Source organism: Dendrobium catenatum, unplaced genomic scaffold, assembly GCF_001605985.2.
Source record: "Dendrobium catenatum unplaced genomic scaffold, ASM160598v2 fragScaff_scaffold_754, whole genome shotgun sequence".
NCBI classification, from domain to species: domain Eukaryota; kingdom Viridiplantae; phylum Streptophyta; class Magnoliopsida; order Asparagales; family Orchidaceae; genus Dendrobium; species Dendrobium catenatum.
This window is the reverse complement of record NW_021319216.1, coordinates 185866-200092: the sequence shown is the minus strand read 5'-3', so window position 1 is coordinate 200092 and position 14227 is coordinate 185866. Positions and strand designations below refer to the sequence as shown.

The 14227-nt window shown below is 34.1% G+C and overlaps 2 protein-coding genes across 4 annotated transcripts in view; both read left to right on the top strand.

Annotated features, from left to right (window-relative positions):
- The window catches only part of LOC110105950 (E3 UFM1-protein ligase 1 homolog), a 55556-nt gene that overhangs the window by 35484 nt on the left and 5845 nt on the right, over window positions 1–14227 (top strand). For 2 of the 3 annotated variants that reach the window (XM_020835650.2, XM_028696505.1), the window contains exons 19-20: window positions 136–228; window positions 4920–5206. In XM_020835650.2, the coding sequence (XP_020691309.1) occupies window positions 136–228; window positions 4920–5060 (234 nt within the window). In that variant the 3' untranslated portion in view covers window positions 5061–5206. Of the gene's footprint in view, window positions 1–135; window positions 229–4919; window positions 5207–14227 lie in introns of those variants that run through there. The other variant, XM_020835651.2, reaches the window with a different exon arrangement.
- Window positions 8059–11887, top strand: LOC110105951 (E3 UFM1-protein ligase 1 homolog). The gene is made up of 5 exons (XM_020835652.2): window positions 8059–8286; window positions 10720–10785; window positions 10867–10935; window positions 11227–11319; window positions 11423–11887. Exons 1-5 carry the CDS (start codon window positions 8251–8253, stop codon window positions 11498–11500), a joined length of 342 nt encoding a protein of 113 aa, XP_020691311.1. The 5' UTR covers window positions 8059–8250; the 3' UTR covers window positions 11501–11887.

Sequence of the window (14227 nt, the reverse complement as noted above, 5' to 3'; positions counted from 1 at the left end):
CTTTATTCTCGCACCCAACAAATATAATGAACATTCCTGGATGAATTTACTACTGGATGACCCAAAAATTTTCTAATCTTATGTTTTGTTTGTTTGTTTTGTGTTTACTAATTCATGATTTTGCAAATTATCTAGGATAAATTCCCGGAAGAAACTTTCAAGGTCTTGATGGATTACCATAGTGCGACAGTTACTCTTTTAGCATTACAATCTACGGTGACAGAAGATGTGAGTATTTTTTGGATCATTTGCTTGGGAGGTGCACTTTTTTTTTTTAATCAATGCGTCTCTATTTTTTTCTCCCTGTATAGAATATTGTCACTCAGCAATTTAAAAATTTTATATACTAGTGTTAGCTTTAGTGTATCTTTACGCCATGATTTGCCCTTCCTGTTTTTTTGAGTACATTAATCATTCTTTAAGTTCATTAGTTCTTTGTTTTACCCGGAACCTATATTTTGTGGGGGGGGGGGGAAGGCGGGGGGAGTTCTTTTCTGGCTTAAAAGATTTTGGCTGTCTGATTATGAGTTTTAATCAAACAAAATCTAAATGCATGGTTGCTTTCATGTTATAACCTGGTGTGATAATGAAAAATTTCTTCTTCTCTGCTATCCCCTCTTTTATTCTTTTTCTTGCATGCATGCATGTGTGTATTCTCTCTTGAGGAGAAATTCTGAGAGGGATATAATGTGATAGATAGATTTAGAGGGAGTCGTTAGGCGAGGATGTAGGAGCTTAGGCTGGGATGTCGAAGATGTGAGGTGGTATAAAGGGTCATTAGGGTTTGGGATTTCTCTCAGGTTAGCGTGAGATGTGGGGTCGAGTTGTAGTGGAAGAAGAGTTTAGGATTTAGGGTGTTTGGGGAGCAGGTAGTGGCATTGCCGAGATAGTATATCATGTGAAGGGACGAGGGTGTTTGCAGGTTTTAGGCATTGAAGGGAGAGGTGGTTGCTAATGATTAAGCAAAAGCTCAAATAAAGTGTGGAGATAGGAGAAGAAATAAGTTTAAGATTGCTAGGCAACAAGGGAGGTGGTGGGAGTAAGAGGAATATAGGTAGGCTAGGTGTTGGGAGGTGGAGCAGAGTCTGAAAGTGCATGTGAAGAGGTGATGGGAGTAGAGAGAGAGAGAGAGGAGAGAGAGAGAGAGAGAGAGAGAGAGAGAGAGAGGTGGGAGAAGAGTGAGAGAGTATGTGCACGTAGACTGCGTTGTGCTTAGACTGGGTTGTGGTTAGAATGAGGTGTGATATTATTACTATTATTATTATTTTTAAACTTGGGGTTTGGGCGATCCCATCTAGTCACATAAATGCGCTTGGGAAGGAATGTGAGCAAGACAGGATAGAGTTAGCTATTTTTAATTTAGAGGTGGAAACCACCACCTTAATATATATATATATGTATGATATATATATTATTTAGGATAATATGTGTGTGTACTTTCTCCTATAAAATTTTGACTCTTTATATGTTTGTCCACCCTTCATGCAACAACTCAAGCAATATGGGTGGGGGCTTCTCGAGTTATTTTATCTTGAATTTCTTTGTAAAGTTTATTTTGAGTTTATTTTGTAAAAGGAGGAATGATGTTGGATATTTTGAATTCATATCCCTCTTAAGCTTCATCTTCCTTCCATTGTTGTTATCATATTTGATTACATTGCCATTTGAAATATATATGTAGGTCAACAAACAGATGAAAGGAAAAACAAGCATTTTTTGAGTTTTTTGTATCACTAATGTTCACTATACTTGTTCCTAAACAATTTGAGGTAGAAGTTGTCTTAACAACAATATATCTCATAAATAGAATACCTTAATGCTTATTTAACTTTCAAACTCCAAGTCAATTTCTCTTAAGTTATCAAATACTAAAATATCTCCACCATTCCTCTAAAGTGTTTTGAGCGCTCTACATGTTCACATTCATTCACAAAACTAGTTGCAAACTTAATCTTAAGGACATCAGATGCATGTTTCTTAAGGGTGATCTTGAAGAAGCATATATGAAAATTCCTCAGTCTTCGGAAATCTGAAAAGTTTGCAAACATAAAAGATCATTTTTATGGCTTAAACGGTCCACACATTTGGTTTTCACCAAAGTGGTCTAACAATATTGGTTAATACAAAATCAAGTTGATCCCAATCTTTGTTAAAAGTTGTTGTTTTGAATCTTCTGATTATTTTTGTAAATGACATTATTCTCATAAGGCACTTTGCAAATAAATGAACATAATTAAGAGAATCTTGGCCAAAGAATTCAAGATTAAATACTTGGATAATCATAAATATTTCATGATATGGAGGTGGCTCTGTCAAAAGATATAATTTCATATCTTAATGCAAATATTTCTTGGATCTCCTAAAGAAATAAGAATGTTGGGCTATAAGCATCGCTTGTGGATTTAAAAATTGGAGGTTGTTTTTAGAATTATGAAATATCTAAAGCTAACTTTGGAGAAATAATTGTTCTTCAAAAAGAACTCAGAGAAAAACTAATTTTATTGATGTAGACTATGATGCTTCCGATTTGAAGTTTGTTTAGGTGCTCCAATTTATATAATACGTGGTGTTTTATATTGTTTATTTAATTATTTTTGTTTTTATGCTGTTTAGATACTATGTTTAGATACTATTTAAATATTGTTTATACCAGTTTATGTATTGCTTATTTGGTTCATATTATTTATATGTTGTTTAAATACTTCTTGAATACTTTTTGCACTGGTTTAAATAGTTTGAAGTTATAAGGGTTTAAATACTGTTTATCTCAAATGCTTCTAGTTTAACTGTACTTAGCTGCAGGCTATTTAGTTCCACATCAATTGGGAGTGTAATGTAATACTCTTTATATAGTTTGAAGGACAAAAGTGATGTGAAACTAAATGCGATAGATAAGAATTGTAATTAAGATATTAATAGAAGTGGTAAACTTTGCTTTACTACCAATAAACTCTTGTTTGCTCAAATGAAAGTTTAAAAAGATGACATGAGTGATTAAGCAATAGCAATAGGTTACACTTTGAGATTAGTAGGACTTGCAAAATAACAACCAATGATTAATAGGTAATGCAAATAGCAAATATAACAAAAGCTTCAAGTTTAAAATCTAGATCTCTCACCTAGAGATCCTTCACTCAACTCTTGAAAGTGGAGGCTAGCGGAGGAGGATTGCAAGCACACTTAAGGATGCCACTATCACACAAGTGATGCCGAGAGGACTAGTCGCCAGGGAAGAAGCCGGAGTAGGGGAAGTGCGCGGTCGTCCGATAAGAGTCCACGGAGTTCTTGGTCGTTGAAGCTTGATGGTCCCGACGAGACAATAGACTATATGATTGACGTAACGTTCCACGGCGACGTCATACTCCCAATCCGGCTCGTAGAAGGGGGAGATGAAGATGTCGATCTCCCCTTGTTCGTTGCAAGCGAAGCCGTGATCAACTTCTGGATCCGCCATGCATCCTTGTCGGGAGATGAAGGAACACCAATGGAAAGAAGAGGGAGAGGAGGTGGTGGCTTGGAAGGGGGAGGGTGTTGGGCCGACTTGAGGAATTAGAGGGGATCGGCTAGGGTGGGAGGTAATTGGAAATCGTTTGAATTTCAAATTTGAATTAAAATTCAGTTATGAAGCTTGCCTAAAATCTTGGACTCAATTTTAGGAAAGTCATCAATGCCTCTTGGAAAATTTGAATTTCAAATTTATGATCCCAAGAGGGGGCCAATAGTTAGAGGTGTGGAGAGGGGGGGAATGGGGGAGGGAGGCCGGCAGCTGGGGGTTGATGGGCGGTGGCCGGTGGCTTAGGCGGCCCAAGGAGGCCGGCGGCAAGGGAGGGTATTGGGGAGGGGAAAACAAATGCAAGGAGAAATAAGAGAAAAAAATTGGAAAATCTAGGGAGTTACAAACCTCAAGTATCTCCTCCTCAAGAACTCACAAAGAGATCTTGGGAATCTCAGAACTCACAAAGAGATCATTCTCCTCTCATGAACTCACTAAGAGATCAAACAAGTAGAATAAACTTTCATTAACAATTCATCATCTCAATACATTGCATGAGACCTCCTTTAAATAGGCCAAAGATAAAATAAAACTAAAATGACACAAATGCCCTCAGGGCTACATAAGTGACTCAATGCCCACATGGGCAAACTAGGAAAAATAAAAAAACAAGCATAAATAAAATACAAGTAAATCAGAAATAAAGGCTCTGGATCGTAGCCATCGATCTGCGTCTCCGGCGATAGTACACGTGTCGAAATCTGATGCCCTCATCAAAAAGCCTAGCCACTGAGTGTAGTTGTGTGAGCTTACTTGAATAAACTCTCAAAATGTTTTAATAATTTTTTTTCAATGATTTAATAAGTCTAAAGTGAAATTTTTATTAAATTAAAATTTCATTTTTTAAGCTTAATGAGCTCAGTGTGATAAGCAAAAGTAAGCATGTCGATAAGCAATCAAGCTATTTGTTTAAAAGCTTGAGCTGAACTCAAACCAAACTCAAACAATAATGATTTTAAATGGATCGAGCTTGAACATTATATTAAAAATTGGAATTGAGCTCGAGCCAAGCTTAAACAAATTTTTGGTAAACGAGTTCAAGTTCTAATAGCTTCTGCTCTACTTGTTGCATTTGCTGATTTGCTCTATTTTTCCTAGACATGACCGGAAAGTGACAAAAAAACAGGAATAATTTAAAGTCAACCTTTGAGTCGGATTGTAATGAATTTGAATCTCTCTGGGCCAATTTCAACTAAATTTAAATTCGTGGTTTGTTCGAACTTGACTTGCTATTAGGTTCAAACACAGTATGTGTTTATGCACTTTTATGACATTACATATCAATATTTGAATTTTACCTATTGATACTCTTTCATTTTATTTAATTTATCATTAGCTGACATATTTTACTAATCTTCTGACATAGGAAGAAGATTGCAAAGCGGACAGGATTTTAAGCAAAAAGGAGTATCTAGAGAGCAAAATGCCTGAACTCAAGGGATTGGTTCTGAAATCCACGAATTCTGGGGCACAGAGTGTGGCTTCAGAAATGCATGCGTCCCATTAACAAGTTTTGTTTTAAAGTTATTCATTAAAGGAAGTTCCAAACACATAGCAAAGCTTACCGTTAATTTATATGTTACTTCACATGCATTGTAGATTAGTAATCTATATATTTATGTATATATATGGACTATATTTCTTTCAGTTGTCTCCAGCTATGGTTTTGGAACACTTGTTTTGTTCCAATTGCCTAGTCTTATTTGGATAGTATTATGATCCTAGTTTACCCTGTAATCTAATTTGGGAATGAGGGTGTTAGGCTGGCCAAAGAGGGGCCGGCTGTCCTTATTGAACCGGTCTAGGGACTAGTTTTATACTACAGCCGCTGGCTCAAGGAAGGGAGAGAAGGGGCAGGCTGCTCTTATGGGTCCACACTTTGATTAATAATTACTTTGATGGGAAATATTTGAATGAGGGGATGTTTAGAGATTTTGTATTTCTTCTTTGGCTTTAATTAATTGCTAGCGGTAGAAATAGGGTTTCATCTTGAGTTTGGAATCAAATTAGAGATTTAGGGTTTGTTCCTTTGGGCTCTAGGCTTGACTAGAGATTGAGAGAGTTGTTTCTTCCTCTCGAATTGAAGAAACTTGTAACGTTTATTGTTTTTCTTGTTCGTGGATTGGATAGAAGAAGTTTGCTTGTGTGTCTCTCTCCATTTTCTTGAAAATTCTGCATCAAAGTGCTGATTTCCTTCTGAAATCAGTAGTTTTCTCGCTGTTTTTCACCAATTACTGTTAGGTTTGCTCGCGAATTCTAGTATTCACTTAGGGTTACTTGTGAACTCAAGTGTTTCCTACCCGAGGGACTGTTAAAATAGGGCTTAGCTATCCTATGAGGTATTTTTGTACTGCATTGAATGGCCTATCCATCATGGTATTGTCTATTTTGGTGGACTAAGGGTATGCAAATGCTAATAGTTGTAATTAGTAATTTGGATTAGTTTAAGAGTTATTAAGTAGTTAATAGATAGTGATGGGTTGAATGCATAAATGTAATGAGTTAGCATTTATTGCTGACAAATATGCCTAACCACATCAACCCATCACTCCCCATTAAGATTTCTCCAAGCACCAACCAAATAGGATCATATAGAGTTTATCAAAGTCGAGTGATTATGTTGTTATAAGTTTGAGATATAATTGTCAGCCTTATGGGTAAGCTATGTGGCTAAAAGTAAAGATCTCACTTCTGAACAACTTATTTAATTGTGCACTGTATGAAAGCTATTTTAATATCAATATTCTTTATGTTCTTTTAACCATCTAGATAATTCTCGGTCAAACTTGTGCTCGTGGTAATTTCCTTAAATTTCCCCGCATAGAAAATTCACCAAACTAAAATCAAATTAAAAATTTCTAAAATTTATGTTCTTACCTTAAATATTGAATGCAATGGGATAACAATAATTTTTCCTAAGAGAAGTTGATGGATTAAGGTTTTTGTTTGGGATGTTTTTTTGTTTTTTTGCTTTTTAAAGTAGTTTTTTAATATAAAAAATTAAATTGTTTATTAAAAAATTGCTTTAAAAAGTAGAAAAAAATTTATACCAAAATGAATCCTAAGGCCCCAAAGAACTTCATAATTTAGAAGAATAAATAGCCCCCTACCCCCTCCCTAAATGAAATCATATGTTTCAAACTGATTGATCACTTTCTACATCACCCCCAAGTATGTATTTTTACTCTTAGAAATATGATGCATCTCTACATTAAATAATAAGTCTAAGTATCTAAATACATTGTAAAATAAATAAAATAAATCAACATTATATAGGATTATAACAAAAATTATATTAAAATCTAAAGCTTAAAACTTATTCAAAGTCAATTTCGAACTCTTGTTCTAAAGTAATTATCAAACTCGAAACTTTTAAACGAAATTTAAACCTTATTCGAGCTTATATTCAAATGTAATTCTTCTATTCTAAGCTACATTTCAAATATAAGTTCGAATGTGAAGTTCGTACATCTTTTAAATTGCAACACGTTTGGTTCGATCAATGTTCACCTTGTATGAACTTTTGTTTGAATCTAAGGCTTTGTTTGAGATATATTTTTTTTGTTTATTATAGAAAGTTGCTTTATGAAACAGTCAGAAATTCATCCCAAAAGAAGTTATGTTCAAAATCTTTTTAAACTACATTCGAACAATATTCAAACGTGTAATATGTGATTTAAATCTTATTTAAGCCTACATCAAATATCACCATAATTCAAATGTAGGATTCTAACATAATGTTCGAATTTCATGTTCGAGTTACAGTCAAACTCATTTACTTTGTTTTCGTTTCTATTATGACCGAAGAGGGTTGACGATATTGAAATGATAGACGAATGTATTCTTTTTCCAAATGAAAAAGAGAGATTCATATTTGTCTAAATAGACACATTATAAGACATAAAGTCAAATTTCTCAATAAATATTCTTTCATAAAACATTCTAATTTTTATTTTGATCAAAAAGTGAAAAATAGATTTCAATTATATTTTTATATTAGCCAAACTATTTTTAAAACTGAATAAAAATTAATTCCACTCAATCTTGCATACTCATGTTTACAAATTAATTATAATAAAAATTATTTATTTATCTTAAACTCCCCATAAAAATTTATATTAAAATACTCTCCAAAAATTTTTAATTAAAAATCGTTTTTTAGAGTTCAACAAGAAAATAATATACTTGAAGTGGACAGAAAAAAAATATAAAAAATATTTGTTTCTCATTTTTAATTGAGAGTTAAAATAATTTGTTCATTAAATAAAAAAAATCTGAGTAATAACCAAAAATTTGCTTAAATAATGTAGATAACCTCATTTCAAGAGCAATAACCTTCTTATCAGTATAAAATTCCATTCAGTATAAAATTCCATTTTTTTTCTTTTTCTTTAAAAATCTAAGAAAATTATTTACTTTATTTCTAATTTTTTTCCCTCTTATCTTCAAAATCAACACAATTTTTTTTTTAAATAATTATTAATACAACTTATATAAATTAATGGCGCGAATTATACAATACTCCACTGCGCCGCCTAGGCGAGCGCTCTAACCGCTCTTAATCTTATTTCTTCGTTAATCAAAGCCCTAGAAAACTACCTCACGCCACGATCTTGCACTGTTCTCCTCGCGCTCGCCTTCAAAGGACCTCACCTTCGAAGCCATCGCGAGGCCTCGTGGATCCAAAACTCCGCGTCATGTCTGCCAGTGCCTCTTCACTCATGCTTTCAGAGGTACCGCGCCCTAGATTTTTCCCTTTCTTCTCTATCTTAGCCTGTAAAACTTTCGCAGTTTGTGTTAGCAATCAGAGCGACCTGCCAGTATTAAGAATGAGTTGACTTTGTTGGATGGACTGTACGATTACCTTCCACACACACACACAAGCTTTTAGGAACAAATGGTCTCCAAATTATGCATGCTTATAATCAAATTGAGTGCCTCAATGAGTGGAATCCAATGCGTCCAAGATCATCAATTATGAGATAGGTACTCAAATGCTGGAAAAACGATCTTTGATCAAAATGGCCAAATGGGTCCATCAAGAGTGTTTTTTATTCCTGCAATATTTGCCAAAATACCCCTCTCAAAAGAACTTTAGATAGGACTCTATTTCTACATGAGGGAGATTCTGGAGATGAAAGATTTGAAAAACTCTGTTACACTATCCAATAATTGCAACTACTATCACCAACATCGACCAATGTTGACTGCCTACTAACATCAAATCACATCATTTGGCATTCAGTGTCTGATTGTTATATTATTGTTGATTGGATGATGTTGTATAATCATCTCCAGCTCCATCTCCATCAATTCTTTTATGATTCTTACTAAGAAAAGCAAATAGTTTTTCTAAATAGTGTAACTCCATCTTCTTCAATAGTGTGTAAGAGTGGACTCTTATATTTTTAATTAGATAGTATACTAATGTAGTTGAGCCAGACCCTATGATTTTCCACCTTTTTGGGTTTGCCAAATAAAAAAAAATTGGCGCCTCTTACAATTTTTTTTTATATGTGTTAGACTTTTGTATAAAGCTAAGATATTTTAGTACACTCTCTATTGCCATAATTTTTTTAGCATATAACAGTACTGAAAAATAAATAAATGATCATGGTAAGGAGAATAGAAAAAAATTATATATTTTTTATCTTTAAAGTAGATAAATTTGAAAATATTGCATTGTGAGTTAGAGATGAGTTTTTGGCTAAACATAAGCTTAATTGAGAACGTTGTCATTCAATTAGATTACAAATGAATTTAGTAGCAAGTAAAATTATAATAGATATTCAATAAGATTATTAATATTAAGAAACGTGGCCCCAAAATGTAAGCAAGGTTGTCCATAGCATAAACTAGGTGGATGGATGATGGTGAGAGAGAGATGGGTGGGCCATTGACACATGACATGGGCTTGGTCTGATGAGTAATTATGGTTGGGAGTTGTGTAATCAGTCAGCCATAGTGGGTAGCTAGCCAGGGCATTAGAATTTCGGTGGGTCTTGATTGGACTTTATTATTATTATTATTTTTTTGATGTTTTAATTTTTCCCTTGATATGTGAGCTTTTTTAGCCACTTACCTTCCTATAATAAAAGTTTTTTTCTCATGTTTCTATGATTCAGGTCATTGTCTTTGTGATATAACTATTATATATGTTCTGTGTGCGAGATGTTGTCTCTTTAACTGATTGAACGATGTTGGCTTGATTATTTGATTTTACTAACAGAATTTGATTGCACTAGGCTAGCTGACTCTTTTTGGGGGTCACGTGTGTCATTTTGTCTTGGGTCATGGCCTGAGCCCTAGTGGCCCCTTTTGTTACTAAATTTGGGCTATTATAGTGCTCTATTCCAAAATCCAACTAATTCAGTGGGATTGGGAATCCTAAACGACATCTAGTATAGTTCAAGGAAACTTACAATAACATTAAAGCAAAAGACGCTGTACTTTTGTACTAATTTTTAATAGTATTTCTTGGGCCACCTTTGAGTAGCATACTGAGCCACCGAACAACTTTGTTAAAACATTGTTAGGCTTGATGAACTGTTTGTGAAGAGGTTCCTTAATGCCATTTAATGAGTGATCATTATTGAACTCCTCTCTAAGAAAAGAAGACAAGACTAGCCAATCACGAAATACATCACTCATGGAGGAACATAATCATGTGATGTTAGTAGCAATCTAAATGGCAGTATGTTGTTCAACTTCTACCCGGAAATATTGACGATCAAATCGCCAATATTTTCCCTGCTCCGAGTTGGTTCATCTTTTGATAAGGAGAAGAATTGAAGCTCTAGGACTAAAAAGAGTTGAGGGGAATACTGCCTTCAACATTAAATGGAATTGAATTGTAGGTTTTGATGATCCGCATTCAATGCTGAATGCTTTTATCTTGCCTCTTGAGGCCAGCATTAGTAGAGTTTCTGGAGAAAAGAAGATCAACACTGTTACAAGAAAATGCGAAGAAAAATGGACAGTTTCCTGATGATTTTCAAAAAAAACTTGATGAAGTTCTATTCTTGCACTATAACATCACTAAAATGTGGAGCCGCGCCATTTCATTTACAGCTTTACTATGTATTTTTGTTGCAATATTTCACTCATATCTCCATTTGGTTTATCTTCATCAGGCATTTGATGCGTTTTGTTTTCTTTTGCCTTAGCTTTTCTTGGATTTGCTGCTCCATGAGAGAACTCTAGATCTCTTTGAAGATGATCCTTCTCTCTGTGTAAGATCTAGAAATAGTTTTTTTTTTTTGCTACTTCTTTTAAAGTTACATAAATGACAGGAAAACCTTTTTCATGTTCAGGTGATTTTACACAAGCATCTACTTGAAACGCTGGCAGCCCCCATTGTGGACAAATTGATTCAAACTTTGGTAAATAGCAGATAATCTTGTAGGACTTTTTTGCATAAAGACCGGAAATTCAAGTGTAATGATTGACAGATGTTCTAAATGAAAAATAAAAGAAAGAAATAAACTATGATAGTGTGTTATTATCCCTTCGAATATTTCATATAATGGCCCAACACTGTGGTTAAGCTTTTAAATTAACTGTGTTATTCAGGTACAATCAGTCCTATCATTCATTTCATTGTATTGGAAGGTCTTCATGATTTTTGCTTCTGAATTAGGACCTCTATCAAAATAATTTAGAATTTTTTGTAGGTTATAGATAACAAACTGAAAATTGGAATCAAAATTGAAGAAGGTGAAAATTTTGATGCTGAACAATTAACATCAGCAAACCGTATCTCTTTGGTTTGAAACCATCTCTCACAAATTTATGAGTTCTGCATTTTGTTTTTGATGTTTTGAATTCAAGGGAACTAACTTTAATTAACTGTTTATGTAAAAAAACAAGGCAAAGAGCTTGCCCGATTCACTATCAGCAAAGGTTCAAGTTGTTGTTGAAGCATTAGAAGGGAAGGTTAGTGCTTGATTGGGAGAACGCTTGCATGCGTTTTTATTTTTTGCTCATTGTAATTGTTGTTGTCAACTTTTAATGCCTCCTATTATTTTCTTGGATGCGCTTCCGGAATACTTGGTGTTTTGATCCAAATACGTATCTTTCCGTGGTAATGTTGGACAGAGAGAAACTTTAATATGCCTTCTTTGTTTTCCTTTATATTTCTTCGTTCAACCTTGAGAAGCTTTCTCAATCAACACCTTTCCAGTATCCTTTACGGAAAGTTAGACGAACTTTCTCAGTCATCATCTTTCCAGTATCTTTAAGGAAAGTTAGAATTGCTCAGTTAACCGAAGCTCTTTTTTTAAAGTTACCTTCACTTGTTTATCCATTATCGTCCTGTGTTGCAAATCAGTCATTTTTTTTTCCATAAAATAATGCATGGTAAAGGCTATTATTTTGATAATAACCTCAGATAATTTTACAATTATTGGTGTAAATGAGATCCTATTTTTTTTTTTGTATTTAATTATCAAAGATTGACAGAGGGGTTTGGATCACTAAAATTCTATTTACTTGAATATTGTTATTCTCTACAGTAACATACAGTGATCGATTATAATCTATTGTTCTCAAAGAGTATATCATTATCATTAAAGGTGATTGTAGCAGTATTTGAGCATACAAGCGTCTTCATGCTTTATTCAGCAAATAATGCCTCATCTTGTTTTGGATTTTGCAAAGCTTTAATGAGTGCTTCTCGGATGCCTTAGATATAAAGAGAGCATCATAGATGCTTAGCAATGCAGTTAACTTGCAGAGATGGGCCAAGACATTATAATCCACAATTGCATTAACAGTCTTGAGTTTAGGTGGATCTTGTGGCATTGCAACCTCATTGAGTTTGAATATTCCTCTCCTGATCTTTATCTTCTTTTGTGGTGGGGAAGAATCTTCTTTACACTCCTTAGATTTGCGTCACCTCTTTAGATGCACGACCCTCAACATTAGAGTACTGAATTTGCCACATTTATAATTTCTTTTGGGCTATGAGCTACCTTTGAGCTTGGACACTTATCTTTAAGTGTTTCCTTGCTCTTATTATCACTTTCATTATCAGGAAAGTGAAGTTCTTCGTCTGAATCAGTGAAAGATATTGTTACACGATATGCTTCATGAGAAGGAATTTTCACATCAGCCATGTGGATAGTAAGAGGTGCAATGCACCCTCTTTGAGGCCTTCCACCTAGATAACCTATGGTTGGCAAATTTCCTTTAGAATACTATCTTTTTCATCTGACTCTGAGTCAAGATGTAGGCCAGCATATATTGTTCTAGCGTCGCCTAGGAGGTTATTGATATGTATCAATAGATTCAATATATCGTTGAATTTCAATCTTCTGCCTTACTGATATCTTTTTCTTTAATTTTCGAGATTTTGATGTTGACCTTGCTTTCCTCTGTGATCTTTAAAATATTTTAAGGAGTTTCTTTTTATTTGGATGGGCCCCTTCATAGCTGGAATCTTCGAAGAGAATAGTCTTGAATCAACCTCCAATCTAAAACGCATTCTTCTGACGAATGAATTTGATAGGCAACAAGACATTCATCTGGTTTTTTTTTTTTTTAAATGAAGATTTTCAATCATCTTCCTCTTCATGTGGTACTATTCCCTTATTTCTTTTGTATTTTGGCATGGCATAGAAGAGATAACATTGATTTTTTCCCTTTTGGGATAAACCAATACATTATCTGAAATGGTGAGTTCGCCATTCTAACAGCTCCTCTCAACCCATTCCTTGAATACAAAATCATCTTAAATCAGATGACGTATGATCCTGTGATATGGGCAATATAATTTGAATCATTGATCATGTCGGCTTGCTCAGGTCGATAAGATTCCAATAGTTGAAGAACGATCTTGAGTGCAGCCTGAAAATCTTTCCAGTACATTATTTCTTACAAGATTAGGGTTTGTTTATTTTTTTTAGAATAGGGGCATTTTGTCTCTTCATCATTTTTTTTTATCATCTTAGGTGGATTTGTCGATTCCGCTTCGATTTCTTATCAGAGAAAGAATTGAATGCAGTATTTACCTCATTCCTTTTTGGATCATATGTTCTGGTTTGTTTCTCATTTTCAAAGGGGTTATTGTTGTAGCTGAAACCAAAAGTTCTAGGCTTAGGCAATTTTTTTGAATTTGGTTGCCCGATCTAACAATTCTTAGATAGTGTTTATTGTAGCCATTGTCAGATAAGGAGAAATTTGATAATCAATATTTCCATTAAGAGCTCTACACCATGTTTCTCAGTGAGCTTTTACTCACACTTCATACTAAGATTTCTCCATCTTGTGATATACTTGGTGACGAACTCATCCTTTCTTCTCTTCGGTAGCAAGATCAGCAATAATCACCTTCTTGGCTGCACAACGCAGCACATGACAATCTTTTGAATAAACATTATTTTTCAATTCGGCGAATGTTTTCACTGAATTATTTGATAACTCAGCATTCATTCAAAAGTCGTACACAGTAAGATTGCTAACAAACTGGTTATAACCACAGGGCATCATTATCCCCGGTACTACGCGGGTAGCCTTGATTGAGCTAGGTGATGAAAATTTTATTATTCATTGAGTTGTTTTTTTTTTGGATCAATGTAAATATGCATGAAGTTATGTATATTTTATTATTCATAAAAAAAAAAAACTTTTTAGATAGTCCTTATGCTTCATGAATAGCTTGTGTTTGGCTTTGAT